Source organism: Corvus hawaiiensis, chromosome 7 (genome assembly GCF_020740725.1).
Source record: "Corvus hawaiiensis isolate bCorHaw1 chromosome 7, bCorHaw1.pri.cur, whole genome shotgun sequence".
In the NCBI taxonomy this organism is placed as follows: Eukaryota; Metazoa; Chordata; class Aves; order Passeriformes; family Corvidae; genus Corvus; species Corvus hawaiiensis.
The window spans coordinates 15,700,150-15,715,947 of NC_063219.1; the positions used below are offsets into that span (position 1 = coordinate 15,700,150).

At 41.1% G+C, this 15,798-nt stretch overlaps 1 protein-coding gene across 6 annotated transcripts in view; it reads left to right on the forward strand.

Moving 5' to 3' along the window:
• Positions 1–15,798, forward strand: part of PIKFYVE (phosphoinositide kinase, FYVE-type zinc finger containing) — a 65,907-nt gene that overhangs the window by 25,732 nt on the left and 24,377 nt on the right. For 5 of the 6 annotated variants that reach the window (XM_048309182.1, XM_048309179.1, XM_048309181.1 and 2 more), the window contains 10 exons: positions 124–271; positions 763–930; positions 6,199–6,261; positions 7,521–7,650; positions 8,002–8,182; positions 9,517–9,591; positions 10,243–10,350; positions 12,154–12,294; positions 12,949–13,075; positions 14,297–15,483. In XM_048309182.1, the coding sequence (XP_048165139.1) occupies positions 124–271; positions 763–930; positions 6,199–6,261; positions 7,521–7,650; positions 8,002–8,182; positions 9,517–9,591; positions 10,243–10,350; positions 12,154–12,294; positions 12,949–13,075; positions 14,297–15,483 (2,328 nt within the window). The remainder of the gene's footprint in view (positions 1–123; positions 272–762; positions 931–6,198; positions 6,262–7,520; positions 7,651–8,001; positions 8,183–9,516; positions 9,592–10,242; positions 10,351–12,153; positions 12,295–12,948; positions 13,076–14,296; positions 15,484–15,798) is intronic. The other variant, XM_048309180.1, reaches the window with a different exon arrangement.

Consider the following 15,798-nt stretch of genomic DNA (forward strand, 5'->3'; position numbering starts at 1 on the left):
TTGGCTCAGCGCACTGAGAGTATCCTCTGATTTTTAAAATGCCTGACCTGCATTTGTAGTAGGCTGCTTAATATTTCAGCAGAGCTGCATTTTAATAACTTTTTTCCCTTCCTTGTCTTCTAGAGCACAGAGTTCTCAGAAACCCCGTCTCCAGACAGTGACTCTGTGAACTCTGTAGAGGGCCACTCCGAGCCATCCTGGTTCAAAGACATCAAGTTTGATGACAGTGACACAGAGCAGATTGCTGATGAAGGGGAAGACAACTTAGCTAGTAAGTTTCACCTGAGTCTTGTTCTCACTCTGCCTTCTTCCCTGTTGTCTCCGGTCTTTCAGGACTTAGTAGTTTAACTGTGTCTTGCTTTATTTGTGCGTTTCTGTGTGCGTGCTTGGGGCTGTAGGGATCTAAGAAAGCTATAGCCTGTCTAGTCTTCCAGTTTCTCACAATGGATACAGTATTTTGAATTTAGTGGAACTGGTAAAGCTTCATACTTCTAATGAAGGAAAAGCATGTAAATTGCTGCCTTCTGTTTCTCAAGCAGACTTCTGCTTGATTTGGGCCCTATAGTAGTGCACTAAAGAATGTCCAGTAAGTCAGCATGCGTACATGAAGACAAGATTAGAATTATGAAAATACTGTATTCCTGTATTATTGCACACTGGTCTTTATGTATTAAAGACAATTTTTCTCCTCTCTGGTACCCTCATAATACCCATTTGAACCCTTCTCCTCCCTGTATCTTCACCCTCACCCCACACTAAAAGACTCCGCCAGCCCTAGCAAGCGCACTTCAGTCAGCAGCTTCCAGTCCACAATGGACAGTGATTCAGCCGCCTCCATCAGCCTGAACGTGGAGCTGGACAACGTGAACTTCCATATCAAGAAGCACTCCAAGTACCCACATGTGCCCCCTCACCCTGCCGACCAAAAAGGTATGAGGTAGTCACCAGCTGGAGTTGCACATGATGGAGAGCTGGCCCTAATATTACTGACCTATTTGGACACTACTTAGGTAGCTGTCCTTCAGAGGGGAAAATATGATATTTAACTGGCACTTGCTTGCAGTTTTGATGTGCTCACCTCTGAGGAGGCTCAATAGACCTGCCGAAATGCCTTCTCTGCAGAGTATGTAACTTCCCCTGTGACTTTCTCTTTGCCATTGAAGCAAAGTCTCTTGCCCATGCATAATAGGCAGATCCACATATATGTTCTGGCTAACTGGGGTGGAAAAATAATCCACACATAAACCAGTTTGATAGGTGACTCTACAGTTTGAGATGGAATTTAAAAAAGCAAGTAAGAAATAAAACCCCAGAGAACAAAAGAACAAGATTAACTTGAAAGAGTGCTGTGCTGACTTAAAATTGTACCTTAATAAGCATACATTTTACAGAAGAATTTTTCTGATAAACTATAAGCTTGCATACAGATTGTGTAAGGCCTAACTTCATCCATATACATATCATTTGTTCAAAAGAGATCATCTATCTAAGTGAAGTAGGAAGAAATCAAATACTTGGTGTTGAAGACTGCTTTTGAAAGGATTGTCCCCTAAAGAAGTACTAAATTGAAAGAGTCTATAAGCAACATCCTTATGGAAGAAATAATGTGCCTGCATGTTGACAACTGCAGTCTCTAAATGATTCCACTGGCTTGGGTCTACTATGTTTTAGTTGCTTTACGCATTGGGTAGCAGTTGATGTCTTTGCTCTGCTTCCTTAAAGGTTACATCAGCTTTGTAGACTTGTATCTTTGGCTGCTTCTAAGTAGTTTCTTAATTATTGTTTCACCCCACCCTTTGAGTGTTCCTGACTGTAAAAGATGATCCAGTGTTAAATAGTTTGTACCCCTGATTAATTCATTCTTCTATAAAGTCTAGCCGATCTCACGTGTTGCTCTGAATCAGAATGGAACAGTAGCCATAAGCTTGCATACAGATTACATATTCTGAAACTGAAATGGTCACTGAAGACAGTGAGGTAGAAGAAGGGGTCACAGCTGACTTTCCTTGTGTGTTAGACATGCGGACAGAGTGAGACAGATTATTGATGCCTACTGTAGTCACCTTTTTTATTTGCTAAAAATATGCCTAGAAGGAAGGAAATCTAACTGCTTTTTTTCCCCCAAAGAGACAAGCAGAACAGTTTCAAAAGTTTGAGTTGATGTCAGATGATCCAAAACTGGGAATGGGTTGTCAGCGCTACTGACACCAGCTCATTGTTGGTTCCTTTAGTTTCCAGCTGATGCTCTAATCAAATGAAAAGCTAATGCATCTACAGGGAGGGAAAGCTGTGGAGAGGAAGATATACAAATGAATTCCTTTTAGGAAGGAAGGGTGCTGGATTAAGTGAGCTTGAAACAGGCCCAGGTGTGCTGCAGTATCCTGTGAATTTACAGCTGTAGCAGGTTTATCTTTATCAGTGTGTGATGGCAGTAAAGCAGGTAGTAGTTGGGTTGGCTGTGGCAAGTGTTAAAAGGACTTGCAGAGTGTTTGTCCTGGTTTCAGACGTATCTCAGTCTTTATTCCTTTATACAAGGAGCAGTAGATCATGAAGGGGAAATGTAAGAGAGCCTCTCTCTCTTGGAAACTGTTGACCAAATCAAAGCTGCTCAGAGCCAGAACTCTTGTGACTCCTTGTGACAAAGCTCTTGTGAGAAAGTTTTTAATAATGGAGAGCTCAGAGAAGATCAGCAGAAAAGGCAAGTGGTGAGGGGACTGAAAGGAGAAGGACTTCTGCCTTTGAGTTATGTGTATTGGCAGCACTTGGCTGTCTTTGGTGGATCTCTACTGGTGTTTGTTATATATTCCTGAAATATGTGGCCTCTTAACCAGGTTATTCTGTAGGAGTGTAATTGTTAGTAGAAAACTGGTAACAATTTCTTCCAAGAGAATGGATTTCCCTTGAGGGGATGGTATCAGTAGTAGGCCCAGAACTGGGATAGGGTGGAATTGTGTCATAAAAGTACATCGTGGATAGGTAGGTATCCTGCAGTTTTTTGAAAAATTTGTATCTGCAAATACAGAAGAGTTAGTGTACCTTTTTTTTTTTTTTTTTTTTTTTATAATTCCTGCCATGAGAATCTCTAGAGCAAAGACCTAACCACGGAGCAACAAGTTAAAATGAATGACAATATCCTGAATAGCAAGAAACACTTCTTCATGTAGGCAGACTGAGACTTTGTGGGCAGTGAGGAGGGGAAAAAACACTACAGAGAATGCTGCAGTGCCTAGGGTAGTGAAATATGTTACTTCTAAAACTTTGTTCTGGAAATGTTATAATCAGAGACTTTATTATATAAAGTTAATATTAAGATTTTCACTTTGTTTTTCTGGCTATATTCAACAAAAGATGCTGTCTAAGATGTTGGAGTATCACAACGATTAGATGGCCAAAACTGGATAGTTAAGCATTTGTGTAAAATGGGTGGTTGTTTTAAGAACAGGGTTCTGTAGTTAATCAGTGACATGAGGTGTTTGCTGCTGTCAGTGTCAGTAAATTCCCTATGACTGTTGTGGACACACTTGGCTTGATTGTGTTGGAGTTGTCTCTTGTCCTTAGACTCGGTAACAGTGACTTGACTTTCTTTGAAATAATGAAGTGATACTGAAAATGCCACCTTCCTTTTGAAACTTGTAATTCAGTTTCCTTAGGACTGTGTAAATTCCAGTCATTTCATTGTGGGGAGGACTGATGATAGAAAACATCAAGTGTTGGAAGTGCAGGTCAGCTTTGATCTGAGCAGTTCGTGGGTTTCTCGAATGATTAAGGGATACGCAATTTCCCAGAGCAACAGAGGTCAGCTGCTTTGAAGCAAGGGCGGGTGATGTATCCACCCACTGTGTTCTAGAGCAGAGTGGTTTGTATATAGTGTAATGGCAGAACTTCTTGTGGTGTTACAGGCTGACTAATGTCTGGTGTGTTTCCATGAAATTTGGGTGACTCCAAGTTAGCTGAGAATAGTGACTCATTTATAGTATCATCTGCCTAAAGACATACTATGTATCAGAAGGGGAAACAAAGTAAGATTGCTTTCTGCATTTAAATTGGGGCAAGAGATTACATGACAAATTTTATATATGGGGTTTGGTTGCTGTTTTTAAAGAGATACAGTTAACAATATGGGAAATTCTATTTTATAAATGTCTTTCTAGCCAGGTATCCTTGATCATGGTAGCGGGTATTTTGGGTAGTTTTTGATGCCTGCATGTAGTTAGGAGGGGGAAAGAGAAGATTATTTCAGTGACCATATACAGTTCCTTTTCAGTATTGCTTGCCAAGGTTTAGTGTGCTGTTGCCAGGAGCCTTTTGGTTCTTCTTTTGAGAAGGTGCCTGACTTGTCAGGTTATAAAATAAGCTACAGGAACATTTCCCCATTGCCCTTCCTCGTTTTGTGGAGCATGATGCATGTAGGGATGACGTGAGGTGAGAAATGTGCATGTTAGCCACTCTAAGCCATCTCAGACTCACACCTACAAGTGTGTTATCTGTCTGGGCTAAGAAGAGGTGTGGTATCTTAGATTGTCAGGAACTTCCCCTGGGAACCAATCAGAAGTGAAGTTATGGGAGCTGAAGTTGTATTGAAAAGAATAATAGAGTAGTTTGGGTTGGAAGGGACCTTACAGATCATCTAGTAATCTAGAACATAGATCATTACAAATCTAGAATTGGCTTGCAGGTGCTACCTGTGTCTTTGTCCAGAGCATAAGATTAGGTTTCAGGTGGGGATAACTTGTGCTTTGGCTGTGCCAGACCTAATTAGAGTGTGTTTACAGTAAGAGGTGCTGCCCTGAGGCTGTTACAAGATGGAGAGGGATGGAGGTGCTGGTATACATGCTCTTGTGTAGGTAGAGCATGACATGACTTTCTCTACGTAGTCAGTGGGTGAATGAATGCTGAGAGTGAGCCAGCAGTAGTTTATTGTAATGCTAAACTCTTAAACTAAGCAAGAGATGAAATTAATCTCAAATAACCAGGAATCTACAAAGGAGGCTTGTAACTTCTCTTTGGTACACTTCTCCTCTATTGAGTATCTATTTGCAAACAAGCTCAGATATTTAAAATGGTGGTATTTAAAATCACGAGTGCTGCTGTTCAGAGTCTTGTGATTGTTTATGTCCTGTCAGCTTTCTGTTGCTTTCTGTTGGTGTCTGAAAGCAGCCTGGCTTTGCATTCTGTTTGTGATGAGTCTGGAGCATTGTCAGGAAAGATGATAAAGGGTTGGCTTTGAACTTCAGGTAGTCGTGCTGTATAAGTAGTTGGGCTGCTGCTCTTCTCACTGTAGTATCCCTTTATATATCTATCTGTATATATATCTTATGTATCTGTAAGTAAGGAGCCAACTAAAGGCACAACAAGCTAATGGCTTCTGGAGAAAACAAGCTTTTTGTACCCAGTCAGCATGAAAAATCAAGATCTAGCAAGCTAAATGAGGGTAGTAGGTGGAACTTCCTTCTGTTTCACAGATATCACAGAGTGCTCTGAGTTGGAAGGGACCCATCAAATCCAACTCTTTAAGTGAATGGCCCATACAGGGATTGAATCCACAACCTTGGCATTATTAGCACCAGGCTCTAACTATATTTCCCACATGTAAAATGATCTATCTCTTGCTCTGCTTTATTTCTGGGTATCCGTCTCTGTCAGCATTCCTCAAAACACTTTGGACTGTTCCAGACTTGAGACTTTCAGCTCTTGAAAGGCAGGCTGTCTTGTTTTTCTTGCACTGTGTAAGATAAACCTTATGGCTGGTCTCTCCCTCAGTCTGAGATGGTCCAATGGAGTGGGAGACCAAAGTGGTTTCTGAAGCTGCATTTTTAGACATGAGTGAGGAGGCCATTCCCATGATATCTGATCACATGTTAACACCTTTGTATTCAGGTGTAGAAGGGGGTGGTCTCTGTCAATTGGAAAGATACAATCTTAGTTCAGTCTTTGCTCATGTCTACTTTGTTGTGTTTCTTCACATTAATAAGCAGTATTTTCTTGTCATCGTAGAATTTTTTGATAGAGCAAGAATGAGAGGATATTCTTGTCTTAACCACTCATCAAGCTGTTGCTAAGTTGGTGACTAAACACTTAGATGAGTAATGCTGCTGCTTCTGGTGTGGGCGTGTACATTGTAATTATATGGGCACACCAGTGTAACCTGTCTTTTTTTTTTTTTGTCTCCACCTATATCCCTCTTCTCTTTCCTTTCAGAGTACTTGAATCCTGAAAACGGAGGGCAGCAGATGTACTCTATAAGTGACGCTTTTATTAAAGGTAAGGAAAAACTTCAAATGCTGCCGTTGTGTCTGTTTTTAATACAATGATGGAAACTCCTTAATACTCCTTTAATAGAGCATTGACACTTTCAAAAAATTTACTCGACTGTAAATCTGAAATCATTTGTGGCAAAACTGGTGTATAAACTATACTTTGACTTTTTTGAATGCCCTTTCAAGCTTAAATTTCTTTCACTTCTCAGATTTCTGCATTCAAAAATATTCAAAGAAAAGCTTTTACTTTTTTTAAAAAACAAGTGTAAGTGGCAAGTCTGTTCACAGTTTCTCCACCAACAAATTATGTAACTGATTTTTAACTTCCTGTGCAAGCAAATGAAGATGTGATACAATTAACTGCACTGCTTCTACAGAGTAGCTTAAAGCTTCTTCTCTTAAATCTTTCTGGGTTTCTTGTTATCACCACCATCATCACTACTACTTCTGAAATGAAAGGCCATTACGTGCACTTACGAGTTTTTAAACCCTCGTGCTTTCCATACCATGGCAAGATGCACTTGTGGGCTTTTTTTCTTCCCAGTTAACGCTGTTGATTTTGGCGAGCTTGTAAGAGGAGGAAGTAAGGGGGAAACCTCAATGTCTGTATAGCCTGAAAAATCAAGTCTTGGGTTAAACTGATGTTTAGTTTTTAACTGAGCTTTTGCAGAAGAAAGGGGGAAATCAATGTAGCTTCTATTAATCATCTGCACAGCTAATTTTGTGTGTGGAGCATCTGGAAGAAGTTAACTATTGTTGTTTTTTTTTCAGTAGTTCTCCTTGGATTACTATTGTCTAAAGATTTTGCTTAACACTAAGAAGTTTTAAGCTTCAGCTCTGAAGGCTTACATACTTGCTTGATAGAAACTTATTCACTACTAGGATAAATGACTTACAATATAGTCACTCATTATGTCAATGTGGAAGTTTATAGCTTGCCTCTATAATATCATAATAACTGTGCAGGAAATAACCTAGTAACTCTTTCAAAGCATGGAAGACTGTGGTGAAATAACCTCTAATTTTGGTACTGCAAAACAGAGAACAGTTCTAAGGAGTTACTACACAATATAGTGATTGAAAGTGTAATTATATGGGCACACCTCCTCAAACTGAGAACCATGACATCTACCTTAAACTCAGTATTTCAGGAGGCTTAGACTCATGTCTTAGTAAATTCTTTCCTTTTCAAAGTAGCCTTTCAGAAAGACACAAGCAGTCAAATGTGACCTTATATTAGCAAGGTTTGTTTGTCTCTTGCAGAGTCATTGTTCAACAGGAGGGTGGAGGAGAAGTCCAAAGAACTCTTATTCACACCCCTAGGCTGGCACCACAGCAATCTGGATCTGCTGAGAGAAGAGAATGGGGAGAAACAAGCCATGGAAAGGCTGCTGTAAGAAATGTAGAAAAAGGAATTTGTCCATCTTGAGTAACAATTTCTGAAGCCCCTCTATTCCACCAACTTTCAGTGGGGCTTGAGCTACAGTAGGCAATACAAGGAACTCATTTGCATTAAGAATGCAGAATTTTTACAGTATATATTGGTTAGTTTTTTTTATCTTGTGATGTTTATATATTGAGTATGGGACCAGAGCTGGCTGCAGAACATTCTAGGCAGCTGTTCCTTCAGAGGACTTCTGTATTGTAAATGTTAAGAAATTTGCTTCTGAATGACTTCAGCCAATCACTGCACTATATAATTTTTTTTTTAATGAGAGGTGTATTTATTTTGCCTTCTTTACAGGTCTGCTAATCACAATCACATGATGGCACTGCTTCAGCAGCTTCTATACAATGAGTCCCTGTCACTGTCCTGGAGGGATATTATTGTACCCGTGGTCTGCCAGGTCGTTCAAACAGTACGGCCTGATGTCAAGAAGAGAGATGATGACATGGATATCCGCCAGTTTGTCCACATCAAAAAAGTAAGTTTCAAGCAGTGGATGTAGGGAAACAAAAGGGTGTAGCTGTTGGCAGCACCCCTTGTTTGAAGAGAATAGTCCCTTGCCCACTGCCCCCAGCATATTCAGCAGTGTAGCTGGCTGACTTGGCCTTTGGGTAAGGTGGGGTTCTAGAAAAAGTTGCACAGAGGGAACTTGGCATTCTCTGAAAGGTGCTTTAATGCCCTGGGGCTGATGTCTTCTTTCAGGCTGTAGGCTGCAGAAGGTAGCAAAGAGTAACACCTCTGTAATGACTTGCTTCATTTTTTGTTTTCTGCTTGTTTTGCGCTTGAATTGGACATGTACCAAATGCTGGATAAGTAGCTTGCAGGACATGGTGCAGCAATCTGTTGCCCTGTACCCACCCATTATGGAGGATTCAACTCCTCCCATGCCAAGTACAATGACTTTCTTCCAGAGGGAAACTTAATTGTAATGGAATGGTGTATCCAGTTCTGCCAGATGGCCCAGTGTTGACATCGTTGAACTGTAAGTCTGGAGTTCTGGCATGCAAACTTTCTTCTGAGAGTCTGATGTGAAAATGACGTCCAAGGAGCTAGTGTGACTGAGGACTGAAGATTTGGGCTTAGTTTGCTTTGGCCAAATTCACCTCAGCAGTACTCTTGTTTGAAAGCCCTGTAAGATTTGATGAGAACCTTGTGATTCTGGTGGTAGTTCTGTGGCATCTCTTCAGGCAGCATCACTTGTTCCTGCTTCTCCTGAAACTCCAGTTCAAAGAGCAGTTGTTGAGAGGTGAAAGCTCTTCATAGCTGTCTGCTGTTTTCACATGCTGGTAATACAAATATCCTCTGAAACATGTTACTCAGAAACCTGTTTCACGTTGTTTATTATTCATGGGATCGCCTGTGACTGCAGGCACACCAGCCAACTGTTTGATGTGTTCAGTTGGTAGTTAGAAGGTTTTTTGGTTTTCTTTCTTTATTTTTTTTTTTTTCTTCCCTTTCTTTACAATTAGCTTGTTGTTAATAGAAATGGCATGTGCAAAGGTATATGCTCCTCATGGCCTGTCAAAATTAGGTTCTCTTGTGCTCTGGAGTATACTGGTTTAACAAGCATCTCTTGGGAGGGGTATAGAAATCCTAGAGCTCAGTACTTGTTTTCATGTTGTCCTAAGTTGTCAGGCTTTAAAGGGAAATCCTTATGTGTCCAGTGTGACTGTATCTGATCTTTCATCTGATAATTGAGGATGTAGCTGAAGCTTGCACATCCCCTGCAATAGGTATTCTGTGTATTAGCTTTACTGCACTAGAGTATATGGGAGTGTATGACAGTTCTAAAAATGTTCTTTGCTTTGTTAGATCCCTGGTGGAAAGAAATTTGACTCCATGGTGGTGAATGGATTTGTTTGCACTAAGAATGTTGCACACAAGAAGGTAATGCAGCTTGATTAATCTTAACTGTAATGCATGCTGTGGAAACAAGGGTGCTCTGACTTGCTTTTTGTGTCAGGAAGCTTCTCTTACCACTTAGGAGGTTTGTGAGCTTTCTCTGCTTTGATCCCCCAGACAAGAATAGCTTTCAAAGCATTTCTTTTCCAAGCTGTTTTGTTTTCTAGCCCAGAGATTTTAGGGGAGAAACTCTCCTCATGCATGTATAGAAAAACATCCTATCCACCGCTACCACCACATGAGGCATCTAATCATTACCCCAACTTTTAGCCAGAAAAAGGCATTTGTGGTTCTGACTTACAACAGTATAGTGAAATGAGTCTTTAAGGCAGGAGGGCAGGATAGGCATGAACTGCATGAATCAAGTGTATCAAGACTTTGGGGCTCTTAGCAGTGACTGGAAATCCTCTCTAGCATTGCCTGCTTATGGACAGTACCTGTGAAATTTCAACAACTGGGTGTAACAACTTCAGAAGAAGGAAGAAGGTGTAGTTGGGTCTGCAGGGGAGGATAGCTGAGACACACTGTAAAGGGAGGTGGGGGCAGCAGGGACCAATCATGAGAAGTCTGTCTCTTGCGTACTTCTTCCTCTCCAGGTAAGTATTTTTGTTTTAACTATTTTTGTGTCTTTCTTAGATGAACTCTTGCTTAAAAAATCCCAGAATTCTTCTGCTAAAATGCTCAATTGAGTACCTCTATCGAGAAGAAACAAAGTTTACCTGCATAGAGCCTATAGTACTTCAGGTGAGAGTATGCTTTTGTTCTTGGTTAAAATAACCCTAACAACATCATGATCAGTGCATTTTTTTCAGTCTGTAAGGTGGAGTTGAATGAGTGAGATTGCATAGAAAAGAGAGAACTTTCCTCTTCTAGTAAGTTAGCTAAGAGATCTGCTGCAGTATGTACAGACTCGTAGCCTTGCACTGAGGATTTTTGTCCTCAGGTTCCATGTCCTGAGAACACCTATGTGAGCTTTTGATCCTCACAATGCAGCTTTTTAGAAAACTTGGGGTTTTTTTATTTTTTTTTTATTGAGACTTTCTTAACTGTATGTTCCTTATACAGTATTAGAGCTAGATAAGGTTTAGGTGTGTGAAGAAATGTTTGAAAAGTTAGTGTGGGTGAGGGTTAGGTCACACCCATGTTATTTTTTGTCAGGCTTGAAAAAATGGAACAACCACCAGCCCAATGGAGTGATGAACTAGAAAATATCACTTTGGAACAGGTGCCCTGCCCCTGTGAGCAGGAATGTGCCTTAAATATGAAAACTGAAGTACATAGACCTTTTCTTTAACACACTGCAGTCTTGTCTGAGAATCAGTCTTCAGGTGTTTGCTAGGATACCCATAGAAAAGATATTTGGTGCCCTACTGAGCTTGGGCAGCAATGTTTGTTTCTGTATTTGACTGTTTTTCATAGCATTCATTTAAGACCACTTCTGTTTAGTGGTTAACAGACAGGATTACAAGTATGAAAGCTTCAGCAGTAAAACTTACTGCCTAGTGAAATGGTTAATGCTTAAACTCAGACCTGTCTATTTTTCTGAATGGGGTAGAAGTATCTGCAGTACTTTGTAAATATTGGTCTCTGTGATTGTTTGTGTCTGCTTCAGAACATAATCATAACTAATTGTGTATCTGCATTAAAATCCTGCGGGACAGAAAATACTACAATAGTCCTAGTTTGATTGAAAAGGTTAGCTTCCAGCAAGAGCTACATCTTTGTTACACTTACACGAGTGTCTGTGTTCTGAGGAGCTGTCAAACTATTTTTGTGATACCTTTGTAGTGCACAGAACTTTTAAAACCTGACTGATGTGAGCTGCAATAACACAATTGAGAATATCTGGCTTAAGAAGACGTATCCTCCCTCTAGCAGTGTAGACCTTTAGTTCTGATGAGTTGCAGCCTGATTTCTCTTTCTGTGCATGGTAATACAAGTGTGTGGGGGTAATGAGACGAAGATGGCCCTGGTTAGAAGAGCAGTTCTGTAGTGCATAGCATTTGGGATGGGATTTTGGGAGCACTGTCTTCAAGTACAGATTTAGGGACTGGCAATGTGTGTACAGACTTATAGAGGCACAGAGCACTCTCATACTCTTCCTGAATGTGTCTCTGACTGCCAGCACTCATTAGCATGTATCTGAAGGTGGAGAATGTAATGCTGCAAACAGCTTTGGTTTATGATGCTCTGATTCTAGCACCTTTTGAACATAAAGCTTTTCTATGTGTGCGGGTGTAAGGTGCACCCTCCTGTATGTATGTTTGGATTCTGCTGCAAGTCCATTACTTCATGTTGTCATTGGACTGTATTCTCATGTGAAATTAATGCTTATAAAAAAGTACTGATAAACTGAGCCTTGCGCTGTGGAGGTGGGAAAATGTTCACAGTGGACTACTGCTGGTGTTTTCTGGATAGCTGTTTGCCCTGTTTTATAGGAAAGGACAGTATGTAAATAAAGTGAAAAGTAATATTAAACATGAAAGTGGGTTTATTTTCCAGGTGGGTTTGCAGTAGTTCACTGCCATACTTTGTTCCTGTCTGCAGGAAAGGGAGTTCTTGAAGAACTACGTACAGCGGATAGTTGATGTCCAGCCTAATTTGGTCCTTGTTGAGAAGACTGTGTCCAGAATTGCCCAGGACATGCTCTTAGAGCATGGTATCACTCTGGTCATCAATGTCAAGCCGGTGAGCATTTCTGATCAGAGTTAGACTCTGCCTTGTGGTAGATCTCTTAATATCTCCTTGTAGCAAACCCCCTGGAGAAAGCCAAGAGTTGTCTTATTTTCTAACGAAACGTGGGCTCTTTTTTAACCATACTTCTTTTCCAAGAAGGTAAGACAGGCAAATCTGGAGAGTAACTTTTTCCTCAGCTCTTCACACTTACTGTGCTGTGTCCTTGTTTGATGGGTCCTTGTACCCTGGTTTAGTTCTAGTTGAATTTGACACCCATTTGTAGCAAATCATGCCTGAGTCCTGAGTGATTGCCAGAGAGCCTCCATCCCTGTGGGGCAGGATACAGACAGCCATACAGAGAGTAGGTGTGGGAGTTGGCTGAGCTCCTGGCAGAGCTGACTGCCCTGCACCTCCTGGAGGTATCCGGATCTAGTCAAGTGAGAAGTTCTGGGCAGGGTACAATCCCACCAGAAATATTTACCCATGTTTCTAAGATCCTTGTATATTGTGGATGTGGATTTGTGGGACTGGGTTTAACTGAGAGCTTGCATCTCAGTGAGAAGTTTCCTAGATCACACTGGTGTTTTTTGATTTGTTAAGAGCAAGGTAAAGATGCCAGTGTCTGCTTTGCGTTGTAGATTCTTACTGTTCTTTCTATTTTTACAGCAAGTGTTAGACCGGGTAAGTCGAATGACCCAGGGGGACTTAGTGATGTCAATGGATCAACTGTTGACCAAACCACAACTGGGGACATGTCATAAATTTTATATGCAAGTTTTTCAGTTGCCCAATGGTGAGTAAAGCTTGATGTGCCTTAGCTCATGTGTGCGAAAAGACAAATGCTTTGCTTCTTTTTAAATAGGTCTTAACTGTTGGCTTCCTTGTGTGATCATGTATCATCCTACTCATTTTATTTCTGTTCTTGGAACTACAGTGAACTGTCTGTGTAGAGAAAAGCATGATCTTACTAATATGAGACATGCTATAGATTTTAATTAGACTGATTTCTTTCTTCCAAACTGTTTTTTCTCTTCCCACATACTGTAGTTTCTCTAGTCCAACTTCCTGTTCAAAGCAGGAAGGATTAATTTCAATGCAGCATCAGATTTCTTAGGGTTTTGTCAGCCAACTCTTGAAAACATCGCAGAGCAGAGATTTCATAGCCTGTCTGGGCACCATCCTCACTGTAAAGAATTTTGCATTGAAATAGAGAATCGTAGAACAGCCTGTGTTGGAAGGGACTTCAAAAGATTATCTGGTCCAACCTTAACAAATCCAATCAAAATTTGCCTTGTTGCAATTTGTGCACAGTTCCTCGTGTCCTTGTGCACCTTTAAGAAATGAGGTTCCTTTTTCTCTGTAACTCCCCTAGGCAGTAGGAGTTTACAAAGGAAGGAAGAAATGCTGCTTGACAGGTTACCAGTGGTGCTGGCACACGTAAATGCTGTGGATGCAGATCTTTGTGGGGATGCAGTCTTTGCATTCTCTTCATAGAATCATAGAAAGATTTGGGTTAGAGGAACCTTAAAAATCATTTAGCTCTAACTTCTCTGCCATAGGCAGGAACTAGACCTTCCACTAGACCAAGTTTCTCCAAGTTCCACCAAATCTGTCCTTGAACACTTCCCTTTCCACTTCCTTATTACCCCTTCCAGCCTTTAAATTGCCCTCAAAATGTCATAGGCTTTTGACTTGTAAGGATGAGTAAATATGCCTGGAAGGGAAGTGATTCTTTTGCTCACTGCTGCAGAATCTGTAGTCATCTTAGAATACGCTGTTTAGGTCAGGGTGTTCCGTGTGGCCTTCACTTTGACTTTATGATGGCTTGTTTTACAAAACAGGAGATTTATAGCCAATGCTTTTTTTTCTTGGAAAAATAAGTTAGTACAGTAATGTGCATTTCTGCAGCTACCAATGTTACTTGCTCTGTTACAGTCTCCTGAGTGTGTGAGATACCTAAAAGCAGGTTAACTGTAGTTGTCATCCTAACTCCCATGTATTACTTTTCTTCTAGATCAGACAAAACCCCTGATGTTCTTTGAAGGGTGTCCCCAGCACCTGGGTTGCACTATCAAGTTGTGTGGTGCTGCAGAGTACGAGCTGGCTCGTGTGAAGGAGATCCTGATCTTCATGGTCTGTGTGGCTTATCATTCCCAGCTGGAAATCTCATTTCTTATGGATGAGTTTGCCATGCCCCCTACTCTCACCAAAAACGCTTCCTTTCACTCCCTTATTGAGGAGTCAGGAGATGAAAATGAACAACAGAACCTCTTCAATGGTGAGGACTTCAGCACAGCAGTCAAAGACATTGAACTATCCTCTGAAAAACTGCCCGTAATCTCTGAGTCAGTGTCCTCTGATGAGGTCAGTTTGCCTGAACCAAGAGGTGTATTTGACAGAGGTGACCAAGAGAACAGTCAGGTGGAAACGGTGTCCTCCAAGCAGCAAGAGCACCACAAAGGGGAATCACCATTTGCAGTGTTCAGCTCTGTACCTCATGCAATCCCTGAAACATCCCCACTGCCCCTCCATGGCATGGACCAGCACTTGGCTACTCTGGATAACCAGGCACTAGAGCCTCTTCAACAGGCAGATGATTTACAGGAATCCAAGAGTCAGATGAGAGTCTTCAGAGACCCTCTCCAGGATGATACTGGTTTATATGTCACAGAAGAGGTAACTTCGTCTGAGGATCGTCTCAAAACTTACTCTGCAGCATTTAAGCAGGAGTTGAAAGATGTCATTCTCTGTATTTCTCCAGTACTGATGTTCCGTGAACCATTTCTTTTGACTGAAAAAGGCATGAGATGCCCTGCCCGGGAATACTTTCCTGAGCAAGTTTATTGGTCTCCTCTGCTCAATAAGGAATACAAGGAGTTGGAGAGCAGAAGGAAGAGGCAACTGTTGCGGGATCTTTCTGGACTACAAGGGAAGAATGGGAGTATCCAAGCCAAGGCTATCCAAATCTTGCCTTCTCATGAGCTGGTTAATACTAGAATAGCAGAACATCTACGTGACAGCCAGAGCTTAGCCAGAATGCTGGCTGACTATCGGGCCAAAGGAGGGAGGATACTACAGAAGAGCACAGATCCTTTTGCCCAAAATAAGGATGTGTCTAGTGTCCCTACTGGAAAAACTGGGAGCAGAACTGAAGAGGAGGAGAAGGGACTGGCTCAGAGTGAATCATCATGGTCTCATAAGGTAAGATTGAGTTGTGCTGCTCAAAACTCAAGTTACATCAGTCTCTCATGGTATACAGAAGGTGTAGGGTCTCATATTAAACCAGAAGGGGTGGTTTTTTGTCTGTTTCTTTCTGTTTGATTAAGTTTGTTTTGTTTTGTTTTTTTGACTGGGTCATAACTGCATTTTAGATTGCAGTGCTCTGCAATCATTAAGAAAGAGAGACTGGAAAATTTCTCTGAGAAATGCACAAAATCAGCCCAGAATCAGTTTTGCCTGTTTGACTGGGCTGAACCTAACTGTTTTCTGAAAATGAGTCCATGAAGAGAGAGCAAA